This window comes from Leptosomus discolor, chromosome 2 (assembly GCF_034619465.1).
Source record: "Leptosomus discolor isolate bLepDis1 chromosome 2, bLepDis1.hap2, whole genome shotgun sequence".
NCBI classification, from domain to species: domain Eukaryota; kingdom Metazoa; phylum Chordata; class Aves; order Leptosomiformes; family Leptosomidae; genus Leptosomus; species Leptosomus discolor.
Genome location: NC_141392.1, coordinates 66,861,122 through 66,886,742, shown reverse-complemented (window position 1 = coordinate 66,886,742; position 25,621 = coordinate 66,861,122). Strand labels below are relative to the sequence as shown.

Below are 25,621 nucleotides of genomic sequence, written 5' to 3'. Positions count from 1 at the left end.
TCTTTCCTTCATTCTCTCTACCATACAGAAGATCCTCACATCTTTCTCACACTATGTTCTTACATGTTTGCATGCACATTCCCACATCTACCACCGGAGGCAGACCTCAGATTCTTCACTTCCTTTCTGTTCACGACTTTTGTCAACACCCCCTCTTCCCTTCTATTTAGGTACCTTCAGAGCCTTCAAGAAGGACACGGATCAAAATCACTTCTCTTGATTGAAATGCTTCTTTTGACTTTATAAACTTTTCACTTCTCCCATACCACTGAATTTCTCAAGCTCAAAAGTTTCTGAAAGTAGTAGCAAAGGCAACTTAGTTTGCAATAGCTGAAAGCATTTGGAGGGAGAGCCAAGAATTTCCATCTGTGCAGTGAGGTCTGTGTTTACTCCTTCTTCTGTGGTTTGCAGCTTACCAGCTGGAGAAGATCCTGTAGTGCTCCCCTCCAGGTGCCATCCAGAGGAGTTTCCTATGGCTTGATTAAGACCTCGGACTAAACACAGTAACAAAACCAAAACAAAAATGTTTGTGTAATTGCTGACACTTGCTAATAGTCTTCAGGTTGGGACAAGGCCTTCCATGGAACCTTCATCTCTAGGTACAATCTGTGAACACGACCAAAGCAGGTTCACCGATCTCAGATACATTCTTTATTAGATTTCCATGGTAGGGATCTCCTTTATGCCAGAAAGTCTTGTGTCCAGACTTCTTGAAGATTCATTCCAAACCCTTGCTCTGGGTCCAGTCTGCCCGACCCTTATTGCTCCCCCAGAAAGTGTTTGTTGTGCATGTTTAAACTGTTATGAGATGCTAAAGACTGACTTTATAGAAATGGTGAACTGTAGTAAACTGAATGTATAGAAAATGAGTAGGAGTTTTTTAACAAATGGAAACATTTTATTAGCCATGGCAAAGGATATTTGCCATTTCATTTGGTTTATGGAGTTAAATCTAGACCAGATAATGAAGCAGAATGTTATTTTTCAGCAAAGCAAATTATGGCAAAATACAGAAAGCTTTCCATGGAGCTGAATGGGGTTTAAGTACTAAAGAGAACTGTCACCAAGAGGAAATGAACAGTGTTTGATGACAGATTAATGTGCACAAAAATGTAGTACATGCCATTCAGTCATAAATACTGAGAGGTTAGTGGCCAATTGGAATTAACATGAATGTGGAAAAAGTAATCAAAACTAAGAAAAGTATATGTAGGTTATAAAACACCATTTGTAGTAAAGGACTTAGAAATAATATAAAATATAATAAAAGTGAATGTGAAAAATCCAAGCAAATAAAACTCAAAGAATAAAAGGCTGGTTGTGGACAATTTGACAATAAATAATAAGGTGGTTCTCAATTACATGAAGGATGAAATGACATCAGAAATGCCAAGCTGGGTTAGAGCAGTGGTCCATCAGGACCATTCTGTATTTTTCCCTTTTTCCTATCCCAACTGCCTCTTCCGGCTTACTGTGACAATATTTTAGTTCTGTCTCCAGGCAGGTAAAGGGGTTTTGTAAATCTTAGAGGAAGTAACCAATAGTATGATTAAAGCTGTATAAAAGTAAAAAGTCATGTTCTTCTACTGATACAGGGATGAAATAGAACCAACTCCCCCCAGTCAGTATGGGATCTTCATTCTTCCAGTATAATTCCTGAACCATTTTCATATAAATTGGTTTCAGTGTAACTACTCTGAAGTAGACCAAAACTGTAAGTGGTATGATAATCCAGGGGTTCCGTTGCAGAAATCCGGCTGTCCTGATGTATCTTGAGGGCTTCCATCTAGAAGCTAATCAGGCAAAAATAAATATGTTAAAGTGATACTAATTCTCCTTTGACTTTGAAAGGTGTGGGGTTTTTTTGTAACTGAGAAAACAGTTTGTACAGCTGAAGTCAGGGAAAACCTAAGCTCATTTTGAATTATCAGCCTTCTAGCCATTTCCCAGAGATTGGAATGATCATAATGCCATGCTTTAAGACATTTCTTGGGAATGCAATCTCCAAAGAAAAAAACTGGGCTTTTCTTGCTTTACAATACAGTTTGACAAGCTTTGTTGCTTGAAATACTCAACTTATTTGTAGTAAAAATGGGTCTGTTTTGTAAATAGAGACCTTGAGAGGTAAGTAGAATGTCTAAAGCTGATTCCTTCCCTCAGCATGTTTCTCAGGTCTTCAGCAGATGTCTGTCTTCATCCTGCTGCTACTGCTGCTGTGATTCAATAAAATTATAAAGCATTTAGTTACACAAAGTTAAAATTTTACTGAGCACCCCAATACGTTACAAACAAACAACTTGAAGCGTTAGAGCTGAAAAAAACGAACTTTTGTTTTTCTCTCTTTCTTGGTTTAATTAATGTATTGATTTAAAATTCTTCTTGCTTGTTGGTATGAACTGTGCCTTTGGGAACACCTCTGAGGAGGAAGCAAAGAGGTCGTGATATCTGCTGCACTTTGTCAATCGAAAAGTGCACAGTTGTGAAACTATGGAAAGTATTCCCTGAAGAATCTATTAAAAGGTTCCAAACAACATTTCTTTAAGCAAATTCAGTGAATAATTTCATCCTGTCTCCTTTTGTGTGCTGTTGCACACAACTAGGGTTTCTGGGGATGAAAATAAAGCCTTCCAATTTCCATTTAAAGGAAAAGGTAATAAAATTTAATTGTGTACTTGAACAGAGTATGTCATTTCACATGCATCTGATCAATAATTCATTGATTGCCTTTTGCCTGAGGAAAGTTTTGTACATAGACTCAGCCAGTAGGAATATCGCACAGTGCAGCCTTGTCCTGTTTATTAATTATATTTTTCCTGAATTTGGATCACTAGGCTACCAAGGTGACAGCAGATGGTGAGCAAACCAGGCAGGATGCTGAAAGGACTAATGACAGAGCAAAATCTCTTGGACAGTTCGTCAAAGGCATTCTCCAAGCTGCTGAAGGTATTGGAAAAAGGAAAATATGCCAATTGTTTCTTAAGAAAACTGAAGGATGGTGGGGAAGAGGTTCTGAGAGACAGTGAGGAAGAGATAATTCACTGAGAAATGTGATGTGCTTTAAATGCTGAGTGAAGAAACTACAGTCAACTATCTTCAGACTTTTTCCGATCTACAGATGCAGTTTATATAAACAGTTAGTGTATTGGTAATTATGAATGAAGACTAGTAGAATATTGACTATGTTCCTTCAGGATTTTTTGCAGTTATTTGAAGAAAAGCTATCAGGATGAGGTAACTAACAGGGCTTAGCTTTTGTTTATTTTCAAAGCAGTTAAAAACATGTATTGGTAAAAAAGCTTGATGTAATTTTAGCACTCGGTACATTAACACTTCACCTTAATTCCCAAAAATTACTTCAAAAATACATTACTGCTTGCTGTTAATGAACATCTGCTGCTTAGAATTTGCAAGTGATTCCTAACGCTACCTAAGTAGTGGCATGGAGCCAACTCTTTTCTTCCAGAAGCTGATTCACTGCACTTAAAATGCAGTAAAGACTTACCAGCAAAAGTATTGTAGATGGCTTTGAGAAGTAAGACCTATATATTGCATGAAGATAATGGCTGAAAAATACAAAAATGATTTGCAATCAAAGGCATGTTTTTTATTTGAAAGATACTGATCTGTTCTTTCTTCCTCAAAACTCCCCCTACAATACTGATTTCAGTAGTTATGCTTCTGAAGGCCCATTTCGTTGAGAGGGAAAGCTTCCACTTCTGTGCAAGTGCTATAAAATATATTTTATATTGCCTTTCACATAACACACCCCTGTACATGCCCTGGAGTTGAAGTGAATAGCAATTTAGGATATCTTTAGGACATGCAACTTTGACATGAAATGAAAGTGGGAAAAGCAACAAGAAAAAGTAAGCAAGTTTTCAAGTTTTTTAAACAAAAGACCGGGTTCCTCATATTTCAAGCTGAATTTGGGACGACAAGGTCTATACCAATTTTTCACTCTGCAACATTTATGCCCATTGTTTGCAACCCAAACAAAAGTTTCCTCAAACAGGTTTAGCAATAGGAAGTACAGAGGTAGGAGACATTGAGGGGATGAAATAAATTTATGTGGTATCTTAGAAGTAGACAAAGACTTTAAAATCAATGTGTTTGCCTAGTGGCCAAGTTAACAATTTAAGAATAGATGAAATAGAGGAGCATAGCACTGAAAGATACCTCCTGGGTTGCTGCATCCACTCCCCTGCTATCATAAACTTTCTAACCCCGATCTTCAAAGTACTTTCCACGAACACACACAGTCTGAATAGGAGGCGATTTCAGAAATCTTCCTAAGTACAAACCTTCTCATTTCTGCTTTAGTTTATCATCATTTCTTCTTTTGCCAATCTTGTGCTTTTGTTCAAATAGTGGGTTTTTTTCCTCTCCCTAATGCTTCTTCTCCTTATTCCATCCCCAACTATGTTCATAGAGAGGAATCATACTCCCCTTGGGGTCCTTTTTTTCTAGGCTAAAACACCTTAAAGCATATTCTCCCAAATCTGCTGCTCACCTTCATGTAATTTCCCTTCCTCTGTTCAAAATTACATTCATCTTTCCTGAGCATGTGTAAGAAGCATTGAAATGAGGTTGCTTCAGCATCTTGCACTTCAATAGCAGTAAAACCTGCCTATGTTAGCTCTCCTAATACATTCCAGGATAGCATTTCCTTCTTTTTACAGCTGGGAGATTCACAATATAGCTATGTTCTTCTATTTCGTACCTTATATCTGACTGGCAAAGCCATAGTTTACAGCTGAAATTTCTGTTGTTATTTAGTTCACAACCTTATATTTTCTACGATTGAATCTCATTCCAGTCCAGTTGCTTCCGTTTTGAAGGTCACCCAGTTCTTTCTGCATAGCATTCCAATCTACCTCTACTAAGACTGTCTTACAACTTTTCCTCATAAGCATATTTTATCAGTAGACTTCCTTTTTTTTTTTCCCCCTGAATCATTAATGAAAATACTCAACTGGATTTGCTATCTGATATGTGCTACATTTAGGGAAAAAAAAAAGTAAAACCACATTAGTTTATTCCACATCCTGTTTTCCACTAATTTCCAAAGCAAGTTCTCAGGCTGTAGTGGAATTCCCATTTGTTTAAACCAGATACTACATTTGCTTGTTCTCAGTTAAACGGTCTTCTCCCTGGATTTGCAATGTCATGCACCAGATCTTTCAGGTTTCTAGAATGGCAGTTCTCTGGCCATTCCAGTTTGAGTTCTTCAGAATGTTCTTCTGGATGTGATCATTTCTGTATCCTTACTCCTGATTGCCATCCTCAACTGTCTTCCAGTTCAAGATCACCATCTTTCAAAATCTGGGGATAACCTTTCACCTTATGTTGGAGCCACCCCTGGGTTATTTTAAAATTTGGTGGCATTTTAACTGCATATCAGTCCTATGCCTTTTTTGCCTCTTTTCGTTTTGACCTATGAGACATTGCTATATTGTTCCTTAAAGACTTTATGTCCACTTATGATGTTCTGGTTGAGATGTCCAACCAGTTTGCAGCTATTACACTCATTCCTTGTCTCCCATCCCTAGATTACAGATTCCTGAAAGTTATGGTACTTTGGATCTCTAGGAATGGTATCTGTGACCCTGAGCTCCCATGATTGTAGATCTGGCAGATGCCTCCCTAACCATCAGGGAATCAAGGAATTCTTCAAACCACAAAAACTCCTTATTAAAAGTGAGAAGTTTGTAGTGATTTGTTGTAATGACCACACTCTGACCATTGATCCATTTCTACTGAACTGATTGCTGAACTTCCAAGTACCTGTAACTAGTTTTCCCTCTTAACTATGGAATTTCCCCAGCTTTGCACTTCCTTGTGTTTGTCTACATCAGTACTTCCAAATCTTTTACGACCACTGGACTTTGATTCTTTGGAATATACTAAGTCTAGAAAGTAAGGATTGTTATGAGGAGGGTAGAGGAGAAAGATAAAGATTTAATTCAAAATATTCAGAAGTACCCTTGCGACCAGGAACTGTGCTATTTTGGAGAAATTGGTTGCTTAGGAGCCCTGTGCCTATGGAAAGGCAGCAGTACTTTTTAAAATTGAAGATGGAACTGATTGTCATAAATGACCTAGTTGCTTCTGAAAGTGCATATTCTAATATGTTGTGGTGCGCTATGACAGAAAGACTTTAGACAACCCTTGAATATGATACCATGTGTACAACTTTATCAGTCAGGAATAATTCAGCTATTCCAAACACATAATACATTTACAGTGTCCCGTGACACGTTCCAACCTTCATACCCTTCTTTTCCATTTCTGGGTATCTGATTCTAAACACATGAGTGGGTTTAGACATATGTGGGTGTCTTTCACTCCTTTCTCCTTCTTTTTCTGAAATTTCCCAGTCGTTTATTCTTTCTAGCACTGTTAAGTCTGGATGCTGGAAAATACATATTTTTAAGTTCTCCAAAAGTAATTTAAATCTACTTTTCATTGCTTGTACTGCCTGCTCCTTAATTCTACGAGCCATACACCAGATTATCTTCTGCTGTTTTGAAGGTTTAGTGCAAATTCTTTTTTTCAGGGAGAGGAGGTGGGGAGCAATATATTTCTTATACTGGATATGAAGAATACTTCAGATAATTATTGTGCTTAAAAGTGAGCTAGGATAAAAGGTTTGATGAAAAATGTAACATTTTCTCATTTGTTACTAATCATTGGATTAACCATCCTTTATATTTCACAGCAGGAATAACCAGATCAAGTTGCATTCCACTTGCTGATAGAGTTGAGGCTTAAAGCCTCTCTGTTGTTTTTGTTTACTAACTCCTTACATAAATATTATTTGGCTCCCTGCAGCTGCAAACGAAGATGCTATAAAACTGAATGAGACACTCAGAACCCAAGATGAGACCTTGGAGAAGAGTCTTCCAGAACTGCAGAGTGAGGCTGACAGAATGATCGCAGAGTTGAGAAGAAGAGAGCTGAATATGCAAGAAAGAATAGCTCAAGAGGAGTTAAAGTGAGTAGAGACTTCAGTCTTCAACCTCCCAGTGATAATATCTGACTCTTTTAAATGTGATTGTCACCTTTCCCAACAAAGTTTTCAAGCTGGGGCTTACAGAAATGTGAAGGAAAGCAAAGTCTAATACTTTGTATCTGTTAATGTAGCATTTGCGTTGTTGGAAATGCTTATATATGTGGAAAGCAATCCCTAGAAAATCACTTCTCTGCTCCACAGCAACAGTTCTAATCAAATTCTAAGCAATTTTTCTCAGTTTGTTTTTAGCTTCTGCTTCAGAGCTGATGAATGACTTTTCTAAAAAGCTTGTCTAGAAGCTTGGAGTTTTTTCTGGAAGACTAATTGGTCAAATAAAAATATTATCTGTCTGCAAAGCTTGTCCAATAGCATAGACATTCAAAAGGATGTATTTTGCCATGTATAGAATAGTGTAGATCAGAATATTCCAACTCTGTGGCACAGTACAGAAGCCCAGGGTTTGGGTATTTAGCTATCTGTGGGAATAAAAACTATATACGTCCATATAATTATATTGGCAGCTCTGTATAAAGCATTTTGCAAAATGCTGAAAACTTAGCTGATCCAGAAAAATACTTGTCTCAAATTTAAAATTCTGGTAGCCTGTTACTTCTGTATCAGTCAGACCAGGCATATTTCTAGAGCTAGGCTTTGCTTAGCACTTCATCAGAGCAAACAACTAGCAGGTAATCCAGCTGGGCAGCTACATGGTCCATTGAGGTTGTGATGGCTCAGAAAACTGTCTGGGATAGAGGTATTCAGGCCTGAAAATGTCAGTTATCAGGTATGTGAATACTGTAAGGAGACGTAAATAGAATACAAGGTTAGCTAAGAACTCCAAGCAGTATAGAATCAGATTTGCACTGCCTATTTTACACTTTATAAACTGGATCATTTTCTGAAAATTCTATCAGTACAGTATGTCTTCTCGTAATTCTGATGGTTCCACTTTCTGTTCTTTTGAGAAAGGATATATTGAAAACTTATTTTTCAGCAATGTTTTATAGCTTTTTCTTCTGATTCCACTGACCCTCTTCTATCCATTCTCCACTCATACATAGAAATAAACCAGGAACAAGCAGGGATAAGGAAAATTTAGCCAAACCTTTGAAAGTGTTGCCTGCATTTTTAGGGCAGACTGGGGGAAGGCCTTCCAAGCAAGGTGTTCTTAGTCATCAAATGTTACAGCCAACATGAAACTGTCAGACTACCATGAAATCATTTCTAGCCCAAAAGCTAGAGTAGGAAATGCAGTGGGGCTTTTTTGAGGGAAAGAACTCTCCTTCTTATCATTCCTCCTGAAATGTGCAAAGTGACTGTTTTAATTTCCTGATAAAGGAATACATTTTATACTAAGAAATAAGTGAATATACACACTGATTTTAATCAAAGTTGTATGGTTTATCTGAAGGATAGGATTACTTCTTTATAGGCAGTCATTGAGATGCAAAAAATTTTGGCAGTGAACACAACAGAAGGAAAATTAGTCACTGTGGATTACAGGGCGGGGAGGAAAGGTCCGTAGATAATGTTTTCTGAAACTTATAAGCTATGTCCTTTTAAAGAAAAATGTCTTAAAAGTGCTTAAATAAGGTAGTAAGATAGTGGATAGGATATGTTCTGCAAGGAAAAAGGATGAAGAAAATCATTCTTTAATCTGTGTGTGTGCGCACGCGTGTGTGTGGATCCCTGTGCTCACACGTATTCTTACAGAATTATTTCAAAATACTTACTTTTGGATAGCTCTGCAATTCTCATGATCACTTTAAAGTAGTTAACCATGTTTACTTTTTGATGAGCTGACTTTTGGCAGTGATTGTATTCTGCTTTCAGGATTTCGTTCAAGAACAGAATGACAAGAATCAGTGGATTCTTCTTGCATCTCCTATGTTTTCAATGAATTCTCAAAAGTTAAATGAAGAAGACAAATGAAGTAAAGTCTTCTTGCTTTCAAAGATGGCAAAACTTCTCTTAAATGTGCATTTTTCCCCCTCATTTATTTATGTGCATTTTTCCCCCTCATTTATTTTCCTTCAAACTTTTCAAATCAAGTCTGTAATCTGATCGCCTTAGCGTACTGAAATGACACATTAGTCAATAATTTTTTTCTAAAAAAAGCATGTTAAAAATACACCAGTTTCTGTCCTAAACCTCCCTGATTGTCATACTTATGAAATAAATCTTTCAATATTTTATAACAATATTTTATAGCAATTGCTCAGATGCCACTGAGTTGCTATCAAGAGATGCTGCGAGCCAGATTTCTATCTTTCTATTTAATATGCTGAATAGCTTTATTTTTGTGTGATTTTTCTTCCATAAATTTGTCTGATGTCTTTTGAGCCACTGTGAGCTTCTATCACCCAGTTTCACAGAATCACAGAATGTTAGGGGTTGGAAGGGACCTCGAAAGATCATCTAGTCCAACTCCCCTGCCAGAGCAGGACCACCCAGAGTAGATCACACAGGAACACGTCCAGGTGGATTTTGAATGTCTCCAGAGAAGGAGACTCCACAACCTCTCTGGGCAGCCTGTTCCAGTGCTCTGTCACCCTCACAGTGAAAAAGTTTTTACTTATGTTCATTTGGGACCTCCTGTGCTCCAGTTTGCACCCATTGCTGCTTGTCCTATCATTGGACATCACTGAGAAGAGCCTGGCTCCATCCTCCTGACACTAAGTTTCCCATAAGAATGAATTGCGTAGCTCAGACACACAGTGTTTGAAGAAATGCCTTCTGTGTTTTAACATTGTTTTCTGGTATTTTCATTTTTGTATTTGGAGAGACATTGTCATTGATCACCTTATCAATGCTACTCATGATGTTACAGTCCTCATTTCTTCTCCAGATAGGATAATTCTAACATATTTAGATTCTCATATATATATACACACAGTTCTGGGGGTTTTGTAATTATTTTGTTATCAGTTTCTAATCTTTCTTTTGTTCTGTTGTATTCATTTTGAGGATCCAGACCATGCAGCATTCCAGGTGTTAGGGCAGACCTATGGTTGTTTCTTATAACGCTTCAAGCATTTTATATAGTATTGTTCTTTTTCTAGGAAGGTATCCAGCGAAAGTAGCACAGCTTAAATGTACAAGGTAGTATTTCAAGTACCAGTCACACAGAAATTCTGGTACATAAATCAAGGGAATACATGGAGCAGATTTATTGCCTTGTACTTCATTAGAAAGAGCAGAGGGAAAAATGCACAACAGGTCAACATGGAAGTGTTGTCTTTAGAGCACCAGTGAGGAGTTCTGAGGTAGACTAATGGACAGATAGGTAGCTGGGGACTGGGCTATGAGGCAAGGGCATAAAAAGGAAATCCATCTGTCTTGTACTGTTCTGCAGAATCATAAGGGTATAAAAATTTGCCAGAAGTGTAAGACAGTAGTGGCTTATGCAAAGAACAATGGAGGAGGTATGGGAGAAATACTGCGTTCCTTTGTACACTTCTTCTGTGACAGGGTTTCAATACCAGGATTTAATTTTTGAAGAAATATTTTGTCCCCAGAAGTTGCAAAATCACAATATGAATAATTTTTTTCATCAAAATGAAAGGCAGGCCAGATGGGGAAAAAAATCCATCTCAGAAAATCCCAAAGCTAAGGTAACAATTTAGTTTTCATTAGCTCCACTTCAAATCCTTCATCTAAATGATGTCCAGTGGCAGCATATCTTTTCCACCTCTTGGATATTTTTTTTGTATGAATTTATTTGTATGTTTGTTTTTAGAAGTTTTGTAATGGAATTGACTATAGACAGGCCAAACTGCAGTGTTTTTCAGAAAATAAAGTTATTGTTTTCCACCCAGCTTCTTCAGACACTTTGCCATAATGAAACAAGAAGAAAAACTTCATCTGTTCTAGATGGAAGTGTGATAGATTTCTTCTGTAGGTACTACCTATCCTACAGATTCCTGTTTATTTAGGATTTTTCTTTATCTCTAAAGTGTCATTTTGAAAGTGCCTCTTTTTTTTGTTGTTTGTTTGTTTGTTTGTTTTGTCCTGCTGTTGTCATATCGCTGCGTTAGCACAGTGGTGTTGCATTGTCTAAAACTGATTCAATGGCCTGGTATCATGAGGCAGATAAATGACAGGGCATAGAGGCCTCAGTACTCCAGTCCTTTAAAACTGGATGCATCAACTGTCTGATGTTCAAGAAATATTGCTTCCCCTGCCAAAAGCAGGCACTTGTGAACTTTCTATTTCTGTGTTGCTGAAGTCCGTTAAAAAATATACAAGAATTTATTTGAAATAAGCAAAACTCTTTGGATACAGGAAGTCATAAATCCAAGGACCCTGGGGGTTGTTTATCTCACAAGACAATATTTATGATTTTTGACTATCTAAAGTATTTTGTCTGCTCCAAGACAGCTTTAAGTCAGGCAGATCTACATATCCCCCTTAGTTCAAGGTACAAAACCACTTTGTGTCACGTGTCACATCAATGTGAATGAAGGAAATCTTTTTGACAAGTTGAAATGCTTCAGAAAATCTCGCTTTACTAGTCAGATCTTAAGAATGGCAATTTACTAAAAAAAAAAAGACAAAACAGTCCTCAGCAGAGAATATTTTAATATTTTTTACTTCATCAATAGGACCTTAGTAGCATTTAAAAACCTCTTTAAGAAAGGTCTTAAGAACAACTGTTATTTCGCTTTATTAAGCATGTGTTCTCTTGAAAGTTACTTTGAGATTTAATTTAGAAGTCGATTTCATTTGTGTGCTATAAAGAATATTCAGATTATTCAGTGCAGGGATATGAACTCAGTGCCTTCATGGGTGGCTATGTGTTGCAGGAACGCAGAAGATCTTTTGGACAAGGTAAAGAAATTGTTTGGTGAGCCCAGTGAGAAAAATGAGGATCTCAAAAATGAGGTCCGGGACAAACTAGCAAACTACCACTCCAAAGTTGATGATGCTCAAGATCTGCTAAGAGAAGCTACGAATAAAATTAGGGAGGCTGATCGTTTGTCTGCAGTCAACCAAAAAAACATGACCATGGTAGAGGTGAGTGCTGACAAGTTGTATCCTTGATTACTTGGAGTCTGATCAAAGTTTGAAAATTTGTATTATTGAAACTTAAACAAAAATACAAGCAAACCAAAAATATTATTGCAATATAACTATATCTGATGTCATTAAAAGGAAACGTGTTCCTCAGAATGAGGAAATGCATTGGCTTTTAAAAGTAGAATTACTTCACAGCTTTATCTAAATAATATCACCTGCTTTTCAACACTGAGTGGAGGGTGTATTGGATTTGTTATTGTGGGGGAAATTAAATTCATCCCAGTATAAAAAGTCATGTAAAATTCAAATCCTGTGCTCAAGATTTAAATGGAATTTCAGTGAAAATCTTTGCTGTCATATATTTGCTCCCAGAAAACTTACACTTTCATCTCCCTCTCCAGACCCTGGGAAGAAGATTGAAGGGGGTATATGGGTATTACAGTGTAATAAATCAAACTGTATCCTCTGTAGTTAGTAGCTGTTATAAATTATCTCTCTCATAGCAGAGGGGTCTGCTTGTGGTTTAATTTAAATTGCAGAGGCTTAAAGAGCATATTATACTGTACATTAAAAAGCGTTTAATGGAGACGAAAAGAGCAGAGTCAACATAATGAAGATAAATGTTTCAAATCTGTATCTCGATGAGCTTTTGCCTCCTGTACAATGATGAGGTTAGAGTTCTGAGACCTCAGTTCTCAGCAGAGATTTGTGGGCTTGATTGAATTGAAGAAATACAGTGCTGTAAAGAAGTTGTGATCTCTGTTATGTGCATTTTCTTCCCAAAGGTGGATGGATAAAGGTTGGAGAAATTACCTGCTATCTCAGTTTTTAAAATATTCTCTGCATCACAGTATGAGAGTGCCTGAAGGCATCCTTTCCAGCAGTTCTGCCCACCTGGTTGTTTTGAGGAGTTTTTTTGCTTTACATTGACCCTGTTTTGACCATCACAGCACTCTTAACTCTAGAAGGAGACATGGTCTCCTGTCAAGCTAATCTGTGATACTCCATGGATCTTGCACAGGAAATTGCCAGTTCCTTGTTCAGAAGTCCATTATTACACAATATGCAGTACTCTTACTAGCTGGAAAACCAAGAATACTGAGGTTCCTCCAAACCATCATCTATTATTTTACATTTAATAGTTAGTGAAACACCAGTGGATGTAAATAGGAAAGCAGCAAAATGTTTTGATAAGTTTTACCTTCATAGCCACAGAAGATAATCATCAAAACAAGGAACTTGCACATTTGGATAAAGATTAGGATTTCTAACTTCTTTGTGATTCGTTTTGCAATAGTCAGTTACCTCTGTTACAGAACAACAAAAAACCTACCACGTGGGAGGGCGATACAAAGCTGGGGATGGGACAAAGAAAAGATACTTTACATTATGTGTGCTTTATTGCTGTCACTGTCTCTGCTTTGAAAGCTCAGAGAATTCCAGAAGTGCCATTGTGGCATGGTGACAAAATGCAGTCTTGTATTGGGATGATGGTATTTGAACAGGCCATCCCCGTTCTAGTAAACAACTCATATTTTTTTTTGTGTGAACACATCCTGTAGAAAAAGAAGCAAGCTGTAGAAGATGGCAGACAAGATGTTGAAAAGAGCCTGCAAGAAGGGAATGACATCCTTAATGAAGCCAACAAACTTGCAAATGAAATCGGCCTAGCAGTAGAGGTGAATGTTTTATCATCCTTATCTGAGAATTAGTACAACAAAGCATCATTACGGAAGCAAAATAGATAATTAAAGTAACACTTGATTTTTCTTTTTTATTTATCAATGTTGGAATATTTGAATTGGAAGAAATCATTTTTCCATTGCAGTATGGCAGAAAAGCTCATCTGGTATATAAAAATTATTAACTTTGAGGTTTAAGTGATTCATTGTATTACATAAAGAGCTAGCTCATAATTTTTCATGGACTCTGCCTTCTTTTATTAATACGGTATTCTTATTGCGGTACAGACTTTATCTTTAGAATTGCAAATGCAACAAACCCATTCACAATCTCACTGTGACTCTGATCTAGATGTAGATTTATCTGCACAAAAGCTGTGTGTGCATATCAGAAGGAAACTTCAGAAATAATTTGTTGCCTGTGGCAACAATTTTAAGTCCAGATAGATCAGGGAGAGGAGAGGATTGCACTCTTATTTTACATAATGTTTTTGAAAATTCTGCCTTAAAAATTTTATCAACAGAGTTTGAGATCAGTCCCCTAGCTACAAAATAAAAAAAAAATAATCTTGAAATATCGTTGGTTCTGGAAATATTTCCATCCTGCTTTGAAAATTGTTGTAACGGATGGAAAAATGCCATTTGGAGAAATGAAAGAAAACATTCTAAGACGGCTTAGAACAGGAATGACAGGTCTTCAAAAAGTATAGTTCTTACTAAGATACTTTAATGAGCAAAAATATGTTTGAGTCACTCAAAGGGTCCTGAAACATGAAACTTCTGTCATTGGTTAGTTATTATTGTGGAGCACAATAACAATTTAGTATAACTATGTATGCATCTACATTTAGGAAAGAAATCTAAATTAGAGTTTATAAGCTTTTAAACTGTGCAGTTTGTTAATTGTAAAATAAACTTCTACTAGGGCTCAAGATAGGCTAGTAGCTCTTGGAATATTGTTTTGTCTCCCTTCTGCTCTCCAGTCCAGCCATTCTTTCCATATTAGTTCCCTGAAGTCTTAATGCGTGGGTAAGTTATGAAATAATACTTCACAGTGAAAAAAAATACATATAAAGGGCTACCGAGTGCCTGCATTCAGCTGCTTAAAGACCTTTCTTTTGTCACTTTCAGTATGTAGAAGGGGTTGCAGATAAGATACAGCCAATGTCTGATCAGCTGAAGGATAAAATAGATGACTTATCACAAGAAGTTCATGACAGGATGCTTCCAGAAAAGGTGTTGCAAGCTGAGAACCATGCAGCCCAGTTGAATGAATCATCTGCCATACTGGATGGGTAAGGCAGCCATTCGTTGGTAAAGATGAAATCATGAAGCAAGTTCATAAAATTGCATCATGAAATTGAAGCAGAAATTGAAGGGCATTCTTCTAGACTTAGATATCTGTCACTGGCAGTGTACAAATAACCAGTGTTCTATGTGAGTATACAGCTATCCAGTTGGTTAATTTGTGCATGTATGTCTTGTAAACTGTTTCACACATCTTGTGATGCTTATAGGCAGCATTAACTGCAAACAGTGCCCTCAGATGCACTCATAACACAGTTTAGTTTACCATATGCTTACTGCTATGTTGATATGAAAAAAAATCAACCTTTGTCTTACAGAGGCCACTACATGTTTTCATAAACATTTGCTAAAAACAATCAGTATTTTTATTTTTAAGATGACTATTTTGGTAGGAGACCTTTACCATGGTGCTGATTTGTTTACTGTCAGAAATCCCCCATAGTGATGGATGATAAACTGTATAGTGGTTTCAAAACAGTCTCCCAAAACGAGAAGGTGTCATGGGCCAAAATGGTTAAACCTGACAACAGAAACTTCAGTTTCTGTTTACCACTATCACATTCTTAAGAACTGCAATACCCTTGATCTATATGACCACAACCCTTTCAGAAGAATGATGCTTTATAACTCATCATGAATATAGTTGCCTGGAAAGACTAGAAGGTAAGTGGGTTTTTTAATTTTGTTTTGGGTTTGTTGAGGTTTTTTGTGAGGAAGAATGGGGCTATATTGTTTTATTGCATTTTTTGCATTTAAGAAAGCAAGCCATAAATGCTAAGTGTAATTTGGAACAGTACTGTTCAGAAATCAATCGTGGATATTATGCCTCTTGGACCTGTCCCCAGCCAATAGCTTCAGAGTTTTATTTTCTCAAAAGCACAGTGTGTATAAAAAGGACATTTTTAAATTTTTTTAGCATCCACAATACACTCCCTTTTTGCTGTTTACATCTTTTAGATTTACCTGGAGACTTTAGTATCCCTAAGACTTGTGAATAGACACTTAACACATTTTTTTCTTGCCAGCATCTCTAATTTTGAGGAAAAGGCACAGAATTATCTCTGTTAGTGTCTGATACTTGTGAAATTACTGGATTCATGTACAGTGTAGTCACACTACTCTCGATATTCAGCCTAATTTATGTTTTGTGGAGTACATAGAATAGTGATAGCTGTGGTTTCCTGAGTAAAAAGGATTTGAAGGGCACTGTTTCTAGAAAAATGTGGCTTTTGTAAATGGTATGTGGACTATCTCATTAGGACACACCAGTTTTGTGGTGCCCCTCTGGGCCTAAAGTAGGTGACTAGTGTCACATCCAACCACAGTACTGAATTTGGATATAAATGTCCAAATACATGGAAAGCTGGCATGGAGGAACTAAGAATTAAAGAAAATGTAGACAGAAAAGAATTTTTTGCATCCTTAATGAAATGTTGGCAAGACATATTTTGAGATAGAGGTTTTTAACTATTCTAAATAGACTTTTTTATGGGTGTATGCATGTGCTTCCATCTTAACCAAAGTTGGCAGCTTGGCCTTAAGATGCTTAGGGTTGGTGTTTAAAGTCGCATTCTCTGTGGTATAACAGTACCATATATGCTTCGATCCGATCCAGACATCAACCACAATTTCTCAAGATATACAATAAAAAAAGCAGAATCGAGGACGTGAAAAATTATATCTAAAAGCAAATTGTGCAAAATTAAAATTTCTGTTGTGGCCATATAGATACATAATTTCAAAAGACAAAGAAATACCAAGGTGCTATGTAATCCTGCATCAGGATAAAGCTGTTTACTTCATGTACTGACATTAAACAATCATACTTTAGAGGAATATGCAGTCTCTATCTGCCTTAGCAATTCAAAAGTATTTGTCTTCACAACTGGCACTTGGGTGTCTTTCAGTTAATACTAAATTTGCTGAAAAATACCATTTTGTCTTACAGGAGAAATTAAGGGAGAGCCTTTTCTCTCCAGTCATTCCCCTAAGGCTACAAATAGTATATTGATTGATGGTGAGAATGTTCTCTTGAGAGTTAGAACATGGAATAGTTCATTAATTTAATCTAGAAAAAATTGATATTTTTCTGTATACAAGGTGGTGTTAGTACAGGCTTCTCCCTTGTGGCTAATCGCCTGCTCATGAGCAAATGTCACTGGCATTTGGCAAATTCAGTTCAGTTCCCTCCTAACCAGAAGGGATTTGAGCCATATTTCTAAGCGGTACTTCAGCTACCAGCTAGATAGCTATTCTGGGCTGCGCGTTTCTCTAACAGAACATCACAAAAACTTACTATAGCCTAGTGAGCTCCATCTGTAGTTGAGGAAGGAAATATACTTTTCCAGGAGTGATGCAGAGGCAGCTCAGTCATGCTGTTTCTGCAGCAGCCTAAAGGGGATCTCTCTCCCTCTTATTAACTACATGTGGAGTCCAGGGAGTATACCTTCCATCCCCTTTGTCTTTCCTGTTGCATTTTGTAGAAATCATTAAATACTCATTGAAGCGAGGATTGGAGCCCAGCTGTCCCAGTTCCCCAGAGAATAGATCAATTACCAGGTTGGAGAATTAATTTCTTTCTTCCACACACACAGTCTCAATGACTAAGTATTTTATACAAGCTGGAACGCGTCCAGCAGCAGTAATCCCTGCCTCCCTTATATTGCCATACACTTTGATGGCTAGAGCATTTCCCAGAGAGGCAAAAATCCAAGTTCAAACCCGCTCTTGTCTAGTTCAAGTGGGGACTTTAACCCGCCGTTTACCCTTTGTTCAGGAAAAGCATCATAGGCATCAGGCGTAATGTATACTGAGGTAGATGTCTTTAAGTTAGTTCTGTAGGTATGGTACTTTGTAGAAAATATTTGAATATGTTATACAGAGAGAGTGCAAGAAAAGTGATTTCTCCAGCCTGCTGGCTAGAAATTCCCTTGGAAGGAGGTTAGCTGAGCTCCAGTCCCTGCACCAGGAAAAATTATTTGTTTATAATTACCTTTTAATCTAATTATAGTTACTAGAATGGAGTACTTCGTGTAAATGGAACATCCCATTCAATATGAAGCATTATTGCTTATGTTTTTCATTTTGGTCAGCAAAATTGACATTTAGGATTTGGTTTAGACAATAAGATCTCTCCAAACCTGTCATTTCTGTGTTTGGCAGCCAGACCAAGAGATTAGTTGTTCAGAAAGTCCACTTTAAAACATGCCTGTGATGATTCCCCATGTTCATACAGTGCAAAATTCACTGAGTTGTGTGGCTCCACACATAACCTATAAACCCACATTATGAATGTATTTTATCTGGATTACAGTGTAAAGCGCTGCACTATCTTATACATTTTTATCCCACAGAACCTCTTCTTTTACTGAGCATTATTTTTTAAGTCTTTCTGCACAGATAAACTGTAAATTCCATTAAACACATGATGCTAGAACTCCTGGAATCTCAAGTGTAGCATTTCTCTCTAAAGAAGTGCCTTAGAAATAGCCTTAGAAATACAGGTTGTTGGGTTTGAAAAAGTAGGATACTATGTTCTGTTGAGCTCTGATAGCAAGTTTAATGGTGTGTTTACTTTTCCCATCCCAACAGAATCCTTGCTGAAGCCAAAAACCTCTCTTTCAATGCCACACGTGCTTTCAATGCTTATACTAACATCAAGGATTACACAGATGAAGCTGAAAAAGTTGCCAAGGAAGCTAAGGCTCTTGCAAATGAAGCTATGCAAGCGGTAAGAAAAATAAGTACATTGGGAAGAAGACCTAGATTTCCTGTGGAACTGTGCTACACCTTATCTCATATCCATGTTTTGCCATTTTATGAATTTATTTAGAGACCCCTACAACCATAGATTCTTGTGTTGAGATCAGAAAGCTACGCCCCTATCAGAGCTACATGTACCTTCAGACTACAACCTCATTTGTTCCTAACTCTTGTTCCTAATTTTTTTTTCCTTTTTTGTTTACTGTTCTTCCTCCGTCTTCTGCCTTTCAGCCTCTGTCTATGGCTCAAGCCAAAAGCTTTCAGTCAGAAGTGTCGGCCATTTGATACTCAAAGCTAGTTTATATTTAACGAATATTTTGCACATATCTAAAGAACTCCGTACCTTAATTAACCCTTCACCCTTTAGTTCCATGAAAATGCTCAGAGGCACTTCTTTGCACATAGGATGAACTGTATGCACCTGGCAGAATTCTAGAAATGGAGAATTGTAGGAGGGGAGCAGAAAGTTTTATTCATAGAAACCATACAGCTTCTTTTGTGAACTCTGCCAGTTTTCTCAGAGAAATCTTATTCTTACTATGAGGTACTGCATGCAAATTTTCAGAGGAAACTGAGAGAACTTTTAAAAATAAGGTAAAGTAAAGCCAGCTCTCCAGCCTGAGTTGCAATGAGGAACTCAGCTCCTTAATGCATATACTATGAGCAGAAAACATTCTGAGCATAGCCAGAATTATTTTTTTAATGTCAAATATCAAAGGAGTTAACAGCTAATTTGGTCAGAGAGCAGCTGATGTGCACTTCACAGGCACACAGAAACACGAGGAAGTGACAGTATAATATGAAATTGCCAGACCCTGTATTTGATACAGAAACATACAGATGAACAGAAGCAACTTGTAGTTACAGCACTTGTACATGAATAAAGGTAGCTGGCAGAGAGCTGCTTCAGTCAAATGGATTAAGAGAACAGCAAAAGCAATCACATGCTGTAAAGGTCTGTATTTAGGAGAGGGACAAAGTGATCCAGCCACTGCACAAAAATTTTAATATTTTTAGGCTGTTTACATTGTCAACTTCTATTTCAAATAATGGTAATTACTATATTTCTCTCTTGATGAAAAAATTCATCTCATGCATTAGTATGTGCTGGTTCTCTGTAAATAGTTATTTGTTTCACCAGAACTCCTAGAAGTAAATAAGGAGTTGTGGATTTTTTTTTCTTATTATTAGGATTTAATACAGATAGCTATCTTTTGCACCTTGGATGACTCGCAGTGAGCGAGGCAGGCAGCTGTTTCCGGGATTGAATAGGAAAAAAATACACATACAGCAGTCAAAAAACAAAACAAGCAATTACAGTATGGCTACAAAAGAGTATATATCGGATGGTGAACCAGCTGATGATACCATGGAGAGAAAGTGGATAGATAATTTGAAAGGGATGGAGGTCAAGATGGACAATATGATGTAAATAGAGGCAAGTAAATAGCAAGGAAAGAGACAAAGATATTATTAAGATGAGGTTTTAAGCATCTCTATTGCATGTATTTGTTAGAGGAAGCTTGTTTTTTGTTAGGAGCTGTATTTGTGTAACAGGGACCTAGCTGATAAAGAAGAAAATGGAGGGAGCTGCTGCCTTTTAAATATAATTGACTTGATAGAAATTAGAGGTAATCAGTGTTTATCATCAAATTGCTGCAGAGCAAGGTAGGTTTGGTGAATTATCATATGAGGATTTGGGGCCAGATTTAAAAAATATATTAATTGTGAAGTTCAGTCATCATTTCGCTATTCTGTTTTTTTTTGTTTTTATGCAGAGACTGTTGAATACTTGCCATCCTAAGTGAAGAGTTTAACTGCTAACCTGGTAAATCAGACTCCATCTTTCTGTAGGCCCCAAGGAATTTGCTTTCAGCTGAGCTTCAGCGTGAGAGCAAGTGTGTACCCTCACTCAGGGCTGTCTGGAGCACAGTGGTTCAAGCAGTCTCCTAGAATGCAGCATTTGAGCCCCCTGACTGAAAAGCCCCTAGAAATTGTCCACCCTCCTTTCTGAGAAGGTGCTATTTGAGATCCTGTGTAGAGGACAGAGATCACATCTTTCCCCTCATTTTGAAAGATGGAGCCATGCTCTCTTCTTTATGAGAGCAGCTGTGGGTGCCTGTCGTCTGTAAAAGACTGATCTCCACATGCTAGCAGATAGTGGAGAAAAGACCTGAAACTCACTTGCATCCCTGAGCCCAATCTTTTCCATTGAGCAATTCTGATATTGGGGCAGGGGGAGGAAGATTTCCCAACAGCAGCAAGCTGGTGGTAGGGGAAGGATTGAGTTTTAGAGTCCACCCTGTATGTCAATGGAGTGAATAGTTTACAAGAACCTTAGTGATATCTCAGGGCTTTTTTGTGGGGTTTTGGGGGGTTTTTTTGGTTTGGGTTTTTTTTGTGATGGGAAGATTATTTTGTTTTCAAACTAAGCTAATGTTGCTAAAAGCAAGAATGAAAAGATGCTTGAAATCCATCGTAATTACAAGAAGCCTGATAAATGACTGGAAAAAAAATGTATTAAAAATATGACAGAAAAATTCCTCACAAGCTTTTTATGATGGATTTGCTCTCCTCTTTAAAAGCAAAATAAATTTATCACAGATGAGAAATCTGTAGCATTCAAGCAGCTTCAACATCCCATTACTTAGCCATGACTGAAGAGAGGAATCCTGTTAACAGATCCAGCTTGTGTCTCTCGGATCAGAATCATAGTTTTACAATACATCTTGACTATTCTTAGGCTTTTTAGAGAGGACTTGTAGGCTAGTAACTGGAACCACAGGGGATGTGTTAGGTGTTTAGGGTCCTAATTCCTCCTTTGCTTTTGACTTTCTTTGTAGTGGTACCCCAAAAGTTATGTTGGGTGTCTAGGTTTCCCTACATGGTAATAGCATAAAGCTGCCTAGCCATCCTCCTAATTTGGATGTCCTGAGGTGCAAAACATTCATAACATTTTGGTACTTCAGAATGCTCAGCTATCTTCAGGACTGATAAAAAATGATAGTAGCTTTAGCTCTTGCACAGGTGACAACTTCCCAGAATATAAGTGTATGTGAAAAGAAAATAATTTAATTTAAGAATATTCACTGATGTGAATTAGCACTTAGGTCTATAAAATACCTTGTGCGTGTGTAAGTTCAAATATGTGATCCTCAGTACTGTCCCAGTGCATTTACATCTGTGCTTGGAGCTGTACCTCTGCATGTGACCAAAATCACCAACATGGTAGCAGATTTGGGCAACATGGTACCTACTTCATATTTAGATCTATTTATGAAACCCCAGAAAAAAATTCTCACTCAAACATGCGGTATCGGGGGAGTTTTCACAATGCTGTGACTACGGTTGATCTTATTTAAACTTGCAGTGTGTAGCACATTTTCCTGTCAATGTGATGAGTCAGTGATTCATACAATCATCCCTGGGAAATCTGGAAGGATCTCCTCCATCCTAGAAGAGTGCTATAACCCACCAGGCTATGGGCTGAACTGAAGTCTTTCTGCCACTCCTGCAGCAGTTAGGCTGTCTGACAAAAAGAGAGTTCAAGATTCGTCGAAATACCAGTAAAAGGAAGACAGAGGGGATATTCTTCCTAAATTCTTTCCTTACCCAAAATTATCTGCTAATTATCAATTCATAGAGTTTTTCTGTAATTTAATAGATGTTTTTCTTTTGCTGTTAAACTTTGGTAAAAATTTTGCTAACCCATGGGTAGGAAAAACCAGACCATTAAGGATTATGTATAGTTTCAGTGGCAGCAGTATATTATTATCACAGCACTTATGCCTCTAAACCACAATTGAGATTGCATTGTTTGGATACGTAATGATATCCCACTTCTGCCGCAAGATGCTACAAGCAGTCAAGCTGCACAGAGTTTGCATGGGGAGGGGAGGGGGTGTGAAGGAAGGCACAGGGAGGGGAAGGTACTATCCCCAAGTTCTGGAAGAGGCAGAATTAGATTCCTGAGACCCTGTGATTTTCCAACTTATCTTGAATCACAGCCTTTTTTTTTTTTTTTTTTTACTTTTTTTCCCCCTTTTTTACAGCAGGTGTCCCAATTTAGAAAATAATATCAAAGACCCTTGGCTGTCAGTCTTATTAAATCATAAAGGGATTCATCATGACCCAGGCGTGCCACAAGCACACAAACTCCCCTTACACAAAGCCAGAAAATGTTTGGTTTTTTCATTACCGACTTCATCATAACTCAACATCTCATGAGCCACAAGAAAAGCTAGCAGAGTGTTTTACATCATATGTCTTGATTAATCATCCCTTTCACAATTATTTTAAAATAAATATAAATTAAAGCTTTGAATCAGTATTGTTTCTGAAGGAGATTTTCTAGTGTTAACTTTATGCTGAAATCTGTTTCTAATTGTCAGCATATGCCCAGTTACTGTCCCTGATTTGATGAACTACTTGGTTTTGCATTGTAAATCTGCCCTTCCAGCTTCATTTCATTGAATATAAACTGCTTTAACAGCCAGTCTACCATGCCTAGTCATTTAATAATAATAACAACAATCTTTGTTTTTGAAGTCCGTAGTAGAGTGATCATACCATGGTTTTCGTTGCTAATGGGAAAAAAATATAAAAGTATTATCTGATTTGACAGGTGCATCTGCCACAAAATCTGGCCAAAAATTGTTCCTTCAGGAGCAGTCTTTTGCTTAATTGGATAGTCTGAGGTTTGGGTTGTTTTTTTTTTTCCGGGTTTATATATATTTTTCTATTACCAATGCTACTTGTATTACATGATAAAGAAAATCTACAAGAAACTGATTTCAAATATATAGTGTCTGTTGATGTTGAAAGGAATTTGTGTACACAGCTTAGTATTTCAGGAGTGCTTGGAAATATCGCAGTCATATGGGCCTTACTTCTTAAAATCCCTTACCCTATGATGAAAGCTAAGCATACATTTACATTCTGTATTAATACAAGGAATCTCTAATAGCTATAACCCTGTGACATGGCAACATATGCCATGAGATATACTGTAACAAAAAATTTGGTTCTGAATTTTAAAAGTATCCAAAGTATTCCCTAAGATTTTTAAAAGAAGAAGAAATGGGCAAATCCAATATATGGTTTTTACAATGTCATCGAAAACCAACAAAAATTCAGTAGTATGCAAAATATCACCTCTGGGCTTGCTCATTATATAAATAATGAATAGCAATAATAACTGTGTCATTTAATTGACACATAGATAATTTCTGAGTATATGTATCTGCCCTGGAAAATGAAAAGTAGCTGCTTCTTAATTACGTACTAGCTACAAGGCTATGACCCATGACTAAAATAGAATGTTATCTGGCTGTCAGGAGTATTCTTAAAGAAATGTATTCAGTATGATGTGTGACCTGAGTTCAGTCTTACAAACTAAACAGTAAGTGGTTCAGAACCTGGAGCTTTTCCTACCAACTGAAAGTACTAATCTAATTTAGAAAAATCATTCTGTCTATTGATCAGTCTCTGCATTGAAGATAGAGATGGATGTTCTTCAGAAGAAAGATCTTTAAGTAGCATGATATGATGAATGATGGTTATTTAGTAATAAAACTCAGATTAACTGCAGCTTGCCCTTCTTTTTAAACTATATTTCTTTTATATCATATTTTCTTTACTGACCTAGCAATTGCAGTTCTTGAATTTAACTGCAAAGGAATCTCCATTTTCAGTATTAGAATTTGGATTATCAGAGCCAGTCTGGCTTCTAAAGGTACTGTAGCTGCTGCTAGGGAGAAATACTATATTGCATGGTTTTGTGTCCGTAGCTGGAGGGAGAAAGCCATGTTTAAGTAGAAATATCTTTTTGTTTGTTCATTTTGGACAAAGTCTTGCTCCTGGAGTCAAATCTGTTTCTTTAAACCTATGGAAATTTTCTCTTTTTAATTAAGTCATCACTGGTATTCCAAGGGAGATCTGGCTTCCTGTATAAACAAAAGGAAATTAATTAGAGACATCGGGGTTTTGTCTCTTGTAGACCAATGTAACGGCAATGGGATATATTTCGAAGCACTGAAGTTCATTACAATTTAGATGACTGTTCACTTACATAAATTTCATATGTCTTTTATGACTTCAGACTTTGCTGCATGTATGACACTGCTTGTTTGTCTGCAGACATCTGGTCCTCAAGGATCATTGAAGGATGGTGCCAAGAGCTCTCTTCAGAAAAGCTTCAGGGTCCTTAATGAAGCCAAGATGTTAGAAAACGATGTTAAAGGTATGTGCAGTATATGGCATTCAGGCCCATTAAATACAAGAAAAACATTGTGCGACTACTATGCTTCCAGTATGAAGCATATCAGTAGGAAAAAAGTAAAATTCATTATCTGATTTGAGATTGAATAATGTGTCAATGAAAAAGATTCTCCTGATTTGGGTCCAGGCATTATTCTTGTCCCCTCTGTCTGTTTCTTGGACAGGAAGGCTGAGGAGGTTGGAGCCTTGGTCTTCTCTTGCTAACTACAGCAAGGGCAAGAGTAAGTGGGGAGGAGAGGGGGATGGAAATACTGGTTCTGATTTACTAAATGCTCTAGCAGAAAATTAGCATAAAAAACAGCCCAGAATTAATTTTTTATCCTTGTCAATACAGAAGCAGAGTTTGCAATGGCAGTCAGGGATACCACATCTCTTCAGGATGCTTATGGGATTGTGCCAGAAAAGGGAAGCATGGGGAGGTAGAATGATGTTTATCAAACAGAGCGTAATGGGAGGGAATTGTGAAGTGTTTTCTTAAAAAACAAACAAACAAACAAACACCCCTAAAAATCTGTCTCTGGAGAAAAATTGTTTTCACACACAAACATTTCTTTGCTCC

General features: G+C 37.2%; 1 protein-coding gene across 1 annotated transcript in view; it reads left to right on the top strand.

The window, feature by feature from the left end:
• The window catches only part of LAMA2 (laminin subunit alpha 2), a 284,721-nt gene that overhangs the window by 195,582 nt on the left and 63,518 nt on the right, over positions 1–25,621 (top strand). Inside the window, exons 36-42 of the mRNA XM_086460446.1 lie at positions 2,832–2,943; positions 6,832–6,994; positions 11,818–12,028; positions 13,594–13,710; positions 14,845–15,008; positions 18,613–18,751; positions 24,922–25,024. Of these exons, the coding sequence (XP_086316572.1) occupies positions 2,832–2,943; positions 6,832–6,994; positions 11,818–12,028; positions 13,594–13,710; positions 14,845–15,008; positions 18,613–18,751; positions 24,922–25,024 (1,009 nt within the window). The remainder of the gene's footprint in view (positions 1–2,831; positions 2,944–6,831; positions 6,995–11,817; positions 12,029–13,593; positions 13,711–14,844; positions 15,009–18,612; positions 18,752–24,921; positions 25,025–25,621) is intronic.